This window comes from Rhinichthys klamathensis, unplaced genomic scaffold (assembly GCF_029890125.1).
Source record: "Rhinichthys klamathensis goyatoka isolate OS25496 unplaced genomic scaffold, OSU_Roscu_1.1 h1tg000931l_1, whole genome shotgun sequence".
NCBI lineage: Eukaryota > Metazoa > Chordata > Actinopteri > Cypriniformes > Leuciscidae > Rhinichthys > Rhinichthys klamathensis.
The window spans coordinates 25872-39073 of NW_026607261.1; the positions used below are offsets into that span (position 1 = coordinate 25872).

Consider the following 13202-nt stretch of genomic DNA (forward strand, 5'->3'; position numbering starts at 1 on the left):
TTCCAGGCAGATGTGTGCTGAGACAAGTTAGAGCTAAACTCTGCAGGACAGTGGCCCTCCAGGAGTTTGAACACCCCTGCTCTAGTCTAACCCAACCCATAACTCTATCCCTCCCTCCACGGTCCACCCATAAGATCCACAGAGCTGGAGCTGGACTAGGTCAAGCTCAACATGACGTTCAGGAAGGGGGAGCTGGACGTCAAACACTGTGGCCTTATTGAGACTGTGCGTGCAGGATTCAGATCATTCCAGCAGATGGCGCTAAGAGTACAATAATACACTCAAGCTAAAATATGCACGATATGAAAACTATCTATTCATGCATGCTGTTTTCGACATTGCAACGCAATTGCGAATCATTTAAATAGTGGGCTTTTGAAATAATTGTAAAGGTGTTCTCTGCATTCGAATACATTTCTAGTAGGCTAAATTCCACCTCAAAGTTGACAAATTCACTTAAATAAATGTGTTAATGTAATATATTTGTCTAATGTTATGGACAATTTGAATATTTAAAAACAAAACGCTTCAATGGTCCAGAGGGCTCGCCATAGCTCACTCCTGTTTTTTGTGGTCCAGAGCTCAAGCACGCTGCACCTCCCCATTTCGCCTTTAATAAACATGGCTGAACTGAAAACGGACGGTGAATTATAGGACTGAGCCCGTCTGCACACCACCACAGGACTCACATACACTCAAACTGTTGAATCAAGAAGACTGAGCATGACGTGAATGTTTAAAGTGGGAAACTAAAGCAGCAAAAGTTTGAGTTTGACAGCCGCTAACGAAGAGACTTCAGCGGGACAGACCAGATCCAGCTGAGATATTACTGCATGCACAACAGAGACTAAAAACTGCTTTTGCATTTATGGAAATTATGCATGTAAACACATCAGCTGCTGAAGAAACCCTGGATTTAAAGGTCTGAAGTAACCCAAAACAGTCTGGCTTACATTTTAAGAGTTTTAAAACGCTCTTATATGGATTTACAGGTCACATTTATGTGAAATCGTCCGGTTTAAATTATGTTCTCCGGTAAACAAACGAAGCCTACTTTTAAGTCGTATCTTCCTCCACTTCAGGTGAGTGAGACACTAGCATGCTAACGACTAGCAGCTAAAGACAGAGTCATTAGTCTTATTTATTAAACTATTATGAAAACTGTGTCACCACATATGTTTGACACCTGGACGACTAGTAACCTCATACTGTAGTTAAGTCTTCACTTGGTTTGCTAGTGGTAACTCCGTAACCCAGGTGTCAGCTGTTCACAGTGGTTACTTTGTTATTCAGTTAGTATCTAAAAGGACCACGGCACTACCATGTTTTCAGACGTGTAGGATAAGATGGGTGAAGATACCTCCTTTAAGAACAATGTGGATTTACTTTTAAATTGTATCATATAAATTTCGATGCATCAGCCAGTGTTAGTAAGGAAACAAAAGAGTAGCGGGGTGTTTGAAATGTTCATCCAACTAATGGAATTATTGAATAATAATAACCCCATAATTTACAATGAAATATAGAATTATGGTAACAATTTTACAGTGACTTGTTACATGTAGTTACTGTAGTAATAACTATAAATTATGCATAATTACATGCAATTAACCCTAAATCAACCCCCAATCCTAACCCTAATTTGGGAGACATCTTACTTTTATCTTTTCAGATTAAGAAAAGTTGGTTTCACTTTATTTTAAGGTGATGTAGTTACATTGTACCCATCTTATGTAAGTACTAAGTAATATTAATGAACTACATGTACTTACTAGAGTTACGGTTAGGGTTTATGCATGTTTATGCATAATTTACTGTTATTACTATAGTAAATAAATGTATTAACGTGTAACTACGTCACCCAATAAAGTGTTATCAAACAGTTTTTAAAGTACTCAACAATTCTAAAAACTTTAACGTGTCCACAAATTCCCCATTAACAAATTGACTCAAAACCTTTGCTATTCAACATAATGTCACAATTCACTATTTTCCAGAGACACATAATTAGATCAATATTAACCAATTTGACTGACTAAATATGACAAATGTTGATGTTCAGATGAAATGACTCATTAAATATGTTGAGATTCCATCTTTGGTGAGGAGAAAAATGACAAGAGTAAAGATCTAGTCAGGACTTTCTCTCAAATATTTGAAAGTGGTCATGTGATTTTTAAGTGTTCTTAATGTTTTACAGACTGATTCAAAGAAAAGTCCTCAACTGCCCATCAAGAAACTAGAAGCAAAACTTCTACCAGGTGAGTGATTTTCAAAACTATTTCCTTAGAACCATCACCACTCAGAACCATCACAGTGTTGGAGAGGTGTGGCTTAGTTTTTGAAGATTTGGTTTGGTAATTGAATGTAGGTTCAAACCCCTGTGGCCTATTATACAAAGCTGGTTTCAGTGGCTACCCAGTTAAGTTTGAGCAAACTCTGGTTTTTCGAGTTCAAGAAGGTGGTCTGTGTTCTTCGCCATGTTATCTTACACTACACACCTAACCTGCTCTGGAGCAGGTTTAATTCTGGATAAGACATTGCAAATCAAAACTGGGGCCTATACCATGAACCCAATTTAGGTGGATAGCCAGGTATGTTTCAGATTAGTTTGTGCCATCCCAGGGTTTCACGCACCATGAAAGTGACTTTTAGCCAGGTTCATCAAAGAAATCAACAATTGATTGAACTCCACCTGATAGTCTTTAGTAGAGTTTGAGAGAAAGAAAACAACAGAACAAAGCAGAAGACAAATAAAACACTCCCACTTATAACACGTCTTAGGATGTAACACCATTGTAACTTATGCTCCATGGCTAACCTGCTCCGGGAAAGGTTATGTTCTAGGTAAAAGATCTCAAACCAAAATGGCAGCTGTGAGCAAAGTGACACATTTCTGACACAAAGTCACTCTCCCAGTTTATTTTGCATAGTAAAATAATAATAAAGTAAAAAAAATAGTGATGATTATTTATTATGATTATTTTATATGATTGATATTTTTTAATATAATCATTACACATGAGCAATTTTAGTTTAATGATTATAATTAAGCATTTAGTTCAAATAAATATAAATATATACAGAAATAAGTAATATATTAAATACCCTTTAGAATCAATAGGTAAAGCTTTAAAAATGACTACATGCGAGCTTACATGTTTGAGTCTCTGTATACCCATGTAGAGTGCTGGTCAGAATTATTTGCCCCCTTGGTAAATATGATCAAAGATGGCTGTAAAAAATAAATCTGCATTGTTTATCCTTTTGATAATATATAAAAAAAAAAAAAAAAATCTACCCTTTTATTGAAGTAAAATGATTGAAAGTGGGGGGGAAATCACATTATGAAATAAATGTTTTTCTCCAAAACACATTGGGAACAATAATTTGCCCCCTTTTATTTAATACTTTTTGCAACCTCCCTTTTCCAAGATAACAGCTCTTGAGTCTTCTCCTATAATGCCTGATGAGTTTGGAGAACAGCTGACAAGAGATCAGAGACCATTCCTCCATACTGAATCTCTCCAGATCCTTCAGATTCCCAGATCCATGTTGGTGCTTCTTCTCTTCAGTTCAGCCAACTCATTTTCTATAGGGTTCAGGTCTGGGACTGGGATGGCCATTGCAGATGCTTGGTTCTGTGCTCAGTGACCCATTTTTGTTTTGATTTTGATGTTTCTTTTTGGATCACTGTCCTGTTGGAAGATCCAAACATGGCCTGTTATAAGATTTCTAGCACAGGCTGTCAGGTTTTGATTTTTTATCTGTTGGTATTTGATCGAATCCATGATGCCATGTATCTGAACAAGATGTCCAGGACCTCTGGCAGAACATTAGGCCCACAGCATTAAATATTCAGCATTTTACTGGGGTGCTTTTTTATCCCTGTGTGCACCAAACCCATCTTAAGTGTTTGCTGCCAAAAAGCTCTTTTTTTGTTGTTGTTTCATGTCCATAGAACGTTTGAAAAGTAACTGACATAACTGGAACTTCAAATGGGACATTTTATATATAAATATACAGTATACAAAAAATAAAATAAAATCAATATAATAAATAATACAGGCAAATTCCTCTCTAAAATGCTTTCACCGTAAACTAATATATTATATCCTTAATGCATTACATGTAAACAAACAATTTTGGCTGTTCAAACAGCTGCATTTTTGGTACATTATGAACTAACAGATGCCCGCCTCTTCGTTGCCATAGCAATCAGTTGTCTTTGCCCTTTTTTTTCTATTTTTACCATTGCATCACCAATCAGCTTCTGCTGTTGTGTGGTGAACATGTTCTGTGCTTCTGGCAGGAGAAGAGTGTGTATGACAGCGAGGGAAATGAAATAGAAATGATGTCTCAGTCGTCTTTAGAGATCAGTTGAACATGATATTCACAGAGGTCCTTCCTGTATACGGAACAGTATCTTATCCAACCCGTTTCCTGCACTTGTGCAGCCTCTGAATTTGTATTGCGTGGCCTCTCATAAAGAGCCTGTGATCTGCCTTGGTTTGTTGTGTTTGGGTTTTGATGCCAGCTGAAGAGTTCACAGAGGGTCTACTTCCTTCTAGAAGGCATTATTAATGCCACACTTCCTGATTTGTGAACTGTAAATAGAGGAGGTATGTGTGGCTAAGCTGATATTATTGACATGATGATATTCATTTTGTGGAACATTAAAAGAGAAATCATGAAATAATGTTCTGGTCGCTGATCTAGAGACTGGAGCTACTTCATAAGTCACAAAATCACCATAAATGTGGCATAAAAGTTGTCATTATGACTTATTCTCTAAATTCCATGCCTTCTAAATCCCTATGGTAGCTTTGAGTGAGAAACAGAGCAAACGTACCTCATTGTTTACTACTGATAATCTTTCCTTTAAAGGGGTGGTATAATGCCCTTTTCACAAGATGTAAAATAAGTCTGATGTCCCCAGAGTGTTTATGTGAAGTTTGAGCTCAAAATACCCCACAGATATTTTTATATAGCATGTTAAAATTGTAACTTTTTAAGTGTGAGCAAAAACGCACAGTTTTTGTGTCCGTCCTTTTAAATGCAAATGAGCTGCTGCTCCCAGCACAGGGGGCGGAGCTACAACAGCTTGTGTCCTGAAAATTTCTAAAACTTTTAGACTTTTATGTTCAAACCGGAGTCAGACAAAGATGGAGAGACTCAAGAAGAAGTGACAACATGTAGACAACATTTCTGAATGGTTAGTTGATGAATTTAGGTAGCTTATGTGTAGTTATCTTCTAGTCATTGATTAGCATATTCTGTCATGATAATCTATATATCGCGTTCCCGGGTGTGGGGTTTATGTAAATTTTAGGGATTGTGATGTCACTAACCCGGGAGGAATGTCGTGTAGTCCCGCCGTTTGTTGTAGTCCTTAAAAATCCATTTCTTTAAAAGAAAATATCTCCTTTTGCTTTGAACTTTGAGCGTTGTAACTTTGCAGATGTTGTTTATGCTCAAACAGCAAGATTACACACTAACTAAAGTTAGAAAAGTGAAATCATAATCAACCACCCCTTTAATGTTAAAGACCCCCTGTGGTGAAAATCAAGTTTTTATTGTTGTTTATGTCTATGTGGTGTTTTTAATTTGCTTCAAGACAAACTTATTTATCAAATTTATCAGTCAACACCAATGTTGAGTATTTTCTCCTTAAAACTGCAGTGAACCAAGACAGTCTCAAAAACACGGTTTATAAACGGCTGTTTCCTACTGTCACAAACCTGTAACCTATCCCGTCAACGTGTGGGGCGGGGCTTTTTCTATTGCTCTGTGGGCATTTCTATTGCTCTGTGGGCATTTTAACACAATATAGCGCGTGCCGTGAATATAGCGCATACTAAATGAAGCAAGGCTGTAGAGTTACATTTCAGCTATTTTATGGCATGAGATTATCAATGATGAGTTTTAAGGGATACAATTATTGACTGCAAGGGGACTTTCAGATCTGTGAACTGTACCAGTCCAATCGTGACTAAATCATTTATACCAGTTTTGTGAACTGGATTAATTGATTCTTTAAAAACTATTATTCACTAAAAAATGCTAACATTTTCATCTGTTTCTCATGAAAAGCCATTTTTTGGATTATAGCATATAGATCAAGATTTGGAATATAGCATATGAATCATATATAGACCACTCTTATGATTCTCTTCTTGTGTGTGTGTGTGTGTGTGTTTTTACCCTTTACAATTCTTAATTCTTTGTAATTACATGGAAAAGAGCGAGCAGTGCATAGTGTCTTCCATGGAAGAAAGCAAGTGGGTTTTGAACAACATAAGAGTGTGTAAATGATAACGCTGGAATTCATTTTGTGTGAATTACCCTTTTTAGTCGACTCTTGTACAGAATGAAGAATTTGTTCTATGGCAACAATGAGGAAAGTTTATGCAGCACCTTATTACCTTGCTCTTGTGTACTCTGCCTACTTTAACACATTCAAGACTAGTTTAGTGCTTGCTAAATCAATTGATCAGTATCACGATCATTATCTTTAGGGGACTGTTCTATCCCATCCTGGTTTTAGAAATGGCATCTGTTATCAAACCTGTTCCCGTATGTCTTATAATTATCATTGCCAAGCACACTTGCATAGGGTGTGTACCCCTTCTACCTTTAATCCTAATGTCCGGGTTCTTCTGAATAAAGGCTTCATGTTCTGACAGGTAGTTTTAACCTCCCAGTCTAATAAATGTAAAGCTTTGCTTTTTGTTCGGTGTTACCTTTTTAACCAATGGCAGATCCAATATTTCCAAGCCATTATAGGGTTAGTTCACCCCAAAATGAAAATTCTGTCATTAATTATTAACCCTGATGTCGTTCCAAACCCATAAGACATTCGTTCATCCTCGGAACACAAATGAAGATCTTTTTGATGAAATCTATCTCTCCGTTGACAGCTACGCAACTACCACTTTGATGCTTCAAAAAGTTCATAAAGAGATCGTCAAACTAATCCATATGAATTCCAAATTTTCTGAAGAGTCAATATTGCTTTATATGATAAACCGATTTAATTTAGGCTTTTATTCACATTTAAACATTCATCAACTCACACATCAGTTGTGGTAAACGGAAGCTCGAGCATGTTCGCTTGACGTGCGAGAACTAATGAGGTTCATTCATGTTTGAGCTTCCGCAAGAGGTTTGTTCTCGCGCGTCAAGCAAGTTCGATTGAGCTTCTGTTTATGTTCACTGATCAATGTTTATATTTGAATAAAAGCCTAAATGAAATCTGGTCATCATATAAAACGATCGCGTCTCTTTCAGAAAATTTAGACTAAACCACTCAATTCATATGGATTAGTTTTTCGATCTCTTTATGAACTTTTTGAAACATCAAGGCGGTAGTTGCATAGCTGTCTATGGAGAGTACAGAAAGCTCTCAGATTTAATCAAAAAGATCTTCATTTGTGTTTCAAAGATGAATGAAAGTCTTAAGGGTTTGGAACGACATGAGGGTGAGTAATAAATGACAGAATTCATTTTTGGGTGAACTAACCCTTTAACAACACGTGTCAGCTCCAGCTTTGTGATGGCGGAGATCTTAATGCATCCAGACAGTTTCTCTGTTCCTAGAAGTGTTGGTAAATAAACAGAAAGGCTGTAGGGTTGTGGCGTCTGGGGAAGTACTCTGCGTTTAAGCGTTCACTCCTTATAATTAAGCCGCACATCATGGACCTTCCCTGTTTCCAAAATAGATGTGCTATGCATTTTTTAGTTCCTCATCTGAAATTAAACAAAACCTCCCTTGTCACTGTGTTTTGTGAACTGTGGTGATAGCAGGGTGGCACACGGTGTGGTCAAATTTATTTAGAAGCTTGAATATTCTTGCTAGTGTCCAGTGTACACCAGAATATAAAGGGATAGGTTTCTTAATGGCTGTTAGGTTTTTTTTTTTTTTTTTTACCAGGACAAGTTGACCAAGTACACAACCATTCAAAAGTTAGGGTTTAGTGAAGATGATTTTTTTTTTTTTTGGTAAAATTTTTGTAAATTTTATTCTGCAAGGACGCATTAAATTGATCAAAAGTGACAGTAAAGACATTTATAAAGTTACAAAAGATTTCTATTTCAAATAAATGCTATTCTTTTGAACTTTCTATTTATCAAAGAATCCTGAAAAAAAAAATCGATCAGGGTTTCCACAAACATATTAAGCAGCGCAACTGTTTTCAACATTGATGATAGGAACAAATGCAACTTTGCCATCACAGGAATAAATCATTTTTAAAAAATATTTTACAATAGAAAGCAGTTATTTTAAAGTGTAATATTACAATATCACAATATTACTTTACTGTATCTTTGATCAAATAAATGCAGCCTTGGTGAGCATAAGAGACTTCTTCCTAAAGCCCCAAACTTTTAACAGTTGTGTATGTTGTAGATTTATCTATGATAATTGAACACTGATATAATGTTTACAATGCACATGAATTGTTGTGAGCAAGGCTTTTTGAAGTAAACAGATGTCTTTAAAACCTTCTGGTTCTTAAGCTTTTGAGACCATAATATCATTGTGTCATATAAAGTTATTTCGTCATAGAAGTAGTTTTTATTTATTTCCACATTATTGATATAATAAATTGTGGATATTAAAATTGTGTTCTATTTTAAAATAAAACACAAACTAAAATCAGTCATTTTAAATACAGGTGAATTTCAGCATCCTAAAGTTATAATGTACAGTATAAAAAATAGATATTAATTTGGGAATTTTCTAAAGATTACCTTTACCAGTGTTATTAAATTAGGGACTGTTCGTTTTTTATTTAAGGGGCCACCGGAGGAGATTTGAGATCTGTAGTCAAAAAAGACTTGACCCTCCCTTCGCCAGCAATAATTTTTTCTATGACCCTCCAAAATGATTGTGAAAAAAGGCATGACCCTCCCCGATAATTTATTAATTACTTTTGTACTGGTTTTGGCAAAGATGTTCAGATAGCCATTCCACGATAAACGACTAAACTCCTGTTTTCTCATCTTGCGGCTGTAACGATACCAAACCTACAATTCGGTTCGTATCACGATTTTTGATTTGAAAAAAATAAAAATAATTTTGAAAAAAATCATGTTTTCGGTGCTGATTCCGTGGTGACGCGTTCATGTAGCCTACGTAAAATGTAAGGGTGGCGCTGCCAATACAGTATCTTAAAGCTGCCACAAAGAACCGGCAAAAGTGATGATTATGAATAATTTCAAGGGGACATTTTAATTGTTAATTAATAAACAAGTCTTTGTCAGTGTGGCTGGAAATATAAAAGTGATGATGCTGACTCGCGATCTTCGCAGTAGTGAACTTCAAATAATACGAATAGTAATTTAAAAATGTGGTAGCCCTATGCAGGCACGGCGCCAGGATTCCAGGTTTGGATGGGCCAGACCAATTGTGGGTGGGCCTTAAATTAAAAACGTTATCCAATCACTGTTTAACCTAATAAAAATTACTGACTAATATATCTGTAGGCTACCTAGGCTATACATAATATAGATTTTAATAGCTTGATGCTCTTTAAATATTTTGTTGCATTGTTAAAAAGTTTCGGTGCATGTGGAGTCAGGACGGACCTCGCGATCGCTCTCCTTGGTTCTGACCAAAAGAAGAGCGCTTTTGGAATCTCCATTACGCAATATACCTGGGCTGCGTTTCCCGATAAAAGAAAAAGTCAATCAATCAAAAAAAAAATCAATGTTTTATCAACCAAATGCCTGTATTTAATAAATAAGAAGCAAATATATAGCAGACAATGTAATAAGGCGCCCGCACGATCACTTGCATTGCACGACAACTGGAGCATGTTTCCGCCACAGAGTGAAAAATAAAACATTGTGAGATTTTTTAATCTCACAATTCTGACTTTTTATCTCAGAATTACGTGATATAAAGTGGCAATCGCAGGTTAGCTATAAAGTCAAAATTGTCTGATATAGGCCTAAAGTCGCAACTGTATGTTATTAAGTCAAAATTGCGTGATATAAAGTGCGAGAAGAAGAAAAGAAGAAAAAAAAGAAGCAATTGCGACTTTATTTCACGCAATTCTGACTTTATAACACGCAATCGCGGCTTTATTTCACGCAATTCTGAGAAATAAAGTCAGAATTGTGAGATGTAAACTCATTGTGAAACTCGAGATCCATCTCACATTGTGAGATGTAGCCTAAACTCACAATTGTGAGATAAAGTCGCAATTATCTTTTAAAATGTTTTATATGGCGGAAACAAGCTTCCATAGTAGCCTAGGCTATATATAGCCTGCCCTTTTTAAGTAGCCTAATTAAATTAATATAAAGGGGCGATTGCCCACTAATGGACAAATGAACAACTAGTCGACTAGGGGAAAAAAATAGTCGGAGGCCTTATTCCACATATCTTCGAAGTTCGAACCAGCAGGCCACTGGGTTGAGCGAGCGACCCTGCGGAATGAGCGAACAGAGCGGAATATTCAGAAATGCGCTCTCCGCTCACATGCTCTGATCGGAACAAATCCGAACACTGTCTGCTGAACTTGCGCAGAAACATCAAAATAGACATAACCAGCTTTTTAAAATTGTTTTTAAAACTAAACATTTAGACTATTAGCACAAATTATGAGCTTATTGTTATAATTCTTGACAAAACATTTTTGAAGAAAAGTTTTGGGTGGGCCTAACCCATAACGCCGTGCCTGGCCCTATGTCCAACACATCACACTCCACTTTTATTGTGGCAATTTCAATAGATTTGCTCACTAACATTGTTGTGGAAACACAATAAGAATGGAAACTAAACTAGTATCGTGCTACAGCGCACATCAGCTGCAGTTCTGGCGCCTCAGTCCCAAAAACTCGACGTACATTCACATCACATGAGTAGCACTCACAGGACACTGCACTTATTCGCAATCCCAAAAGTTAATTATTTGATCGTGCTTTAAAGCTTTGCCGGGTAAACATTTCATTGGCGTTGTGTTCTAATGCACTTTTTCTGAGCGCGTAGCCTACTGAAGCGCGCGCACACTGTCAGACAGCGCCAAACTGGATTTTTGTTGGGTCAGACCCATCTGATAGCGATGGGGGGCCGAGACCGAGAGAGCTGTATAGCTACATGGAAAGAAATATGCACCAAACAAGCCACTTTGAAAATTAGCTGTTTTGATGAATACAAAAGTTGGGTGACCCTCCCCTATAGACTAAAAAAAGTTGGATGACCCTCCCCTCAACAAAGAATAAAAATACATGACCCTCCCCTATTTTCCTCCGGTGGCCCTTTCCATAAATTCCGAACGGTCCCTTAGTGTTTTTAAACTATAACTTGAAGTGAGCATTAGATGGTAATCAAAGGCAAGTTAGGCATAAAAATTATACTTGGTGCATTCTACTTCAAAAGGCCTAATGGCTTTCTGTGTTGTAAAAAAAAAAAAAAGTCTTCGTCAAACTCTGTGGATTGTTTTAGTCCTGCATTTGGTGACATTTTAGTAGAATGTATCCATTCAGATTGAACTCCTACTGACTGTTCCATTTAAACCACTCTACCACTCCCTACACACATGGAAGGTGCCTAGTCATCTCAACAAAACATGGCCGTTGTCTCATGAATGGTGTCTTTTTACAAACCCACGCACACATCTCTCTCTCTTTCTCTCTCTCTCTTTCTCTCTCTCTCTGTCACTCTCTCTGTTAGGCCTCTTGTTATCATGTTGCTCTGATCCATTGACTTTTGCAGCACAATGCAACAGAGAGAATTCCTGTGCCGAAATCGATCCGACCTTAAGTACACAGTTTGCTCCACTTGCAATATTTAGCATCTTCTGACCCTCCTTTAGCCACAGAAACAATTGTACACTTTAGCTCTGCTATAATTATTGTCCAAATTCAAAGCTAAGAAAAACACAACCCAAGGTGTTCTGATCAAACATGCCACCAGCTTAAACCTCCCTTTTCTAACAGGATGTAAACACAGGAAGCCTGGTCACATGGTATATAAATATTTGATGCTGTTATTTTAAGATGCAGACTGTCTTTTAACTTGACTCGGGTCAATTAATCAAGTAGATTTGATGTCAAGTGTGTATTATTATTAGTGGCATGGCATGCAATGATGTGAGCTCTTATGTATTGTCTTTTCTGAAATCTCAAAACCATCACTATCAGGATATACTGTACAAAACCATCACGTCTTGTAGATTTTATGTGATCGAGTTAACAATTACAAAAGTCATTTTAAAATGTATCAGTTTTTTAAATGATTTTGAAAGAAATATTGTGTGTACAATAATTTCAGTGTGGTGTTGTCTTGCTGCATTCATATAGTGCATTTGCCAAACTACCATGTGTATTTCCTTCCCATCAGCAGTCTGGACTGATCTTTTGTTGTTTACTGGTTGATCAGAGAGGATGAGCTGCTGGTTAATCCCTGTAGATTGCTGATCAGATACATGTTGATATGTTGTCATGGCCATTTAGAGACCAGGCTGCTTGTGGAGCGGAAGTTGTTTGAAATTTGCGAGTGGGCGAACGCCTGTGAATATGTGAGTCATGAGAAGATGGGTGATAAGAGATTGTGGCTTCATACCAAGGTCTTAAAGTCCCTCTGTAGTCAATCATGTTATCCCTTAAAACTCATCTTTGATATCCAAAATGACATATCTAAATGTTTTTCCCTTGAAAGAAACATTCTTAATGCCTTAAAATAGCTTAAATGTAACTAACTCTACACCCTTGCTTCATTTAGTACGCGGTTCTATGAATATTCAAATTAGCCCTGCCTCCACTCACTTACACCAGCTCAGAGATCCACTCGTTGACGGTCACATGTTGTCGTAGTTTGTGATGTCAGAAACACCAGCAATTTCAAATCGCGTTTTTGAGACTGTCTTTGGTCCACTGCAGTTTTAAGGAGAAAATACTCAACAATGGTGTTGACATATGAACAACACCATTGTTGAGTATTGTGTTGACATACGGTTTGTCTTAAAGCATATTAAAACACCACATAGACATATAAACAACATTTAAACGTGATTTTCGCAACAGGGGAACTTTAAGACCCGTTCACACCAAGAACAACTAACGATAATGATATAGTTCTAAAAATCATTCTAAATATAAAAGAATAGCAGAGTCCACACTACAACTATAACGATAACAGCACAGAGACACGATTACGTTGGAATGAATCACGATATTTTTTCCAGCTGATG

The 13202-nt window shown here is 36.9% G+C and overlaps 1 protein-coding gene across 1 annotated transcript in view; it reads left to right on the forward strand.

The window, feature by feature from the left end:
* Positions 1–613: 613 nt before the first annotated feature.
* Positions 614–13202, forward strand: part of mtmr10 (myotubularin related protein 10) — a 44977-nt gene continuing 32388 nt past the window's right edge. Inside the window, exons 1-2 of the mRNA XM_056244140.1 lie at positions 614–1082; positions 2201–2261. Coding sequence (XP_056100115.1) covers positions 1026–1082; positions 2201–2261 — 118 coding nt within the window. The 5' untranslated portion in view covers positions 614–1025. The remainder of the gene's footprint in view (positions 1083–2200; positions 2262–13202) is intronic.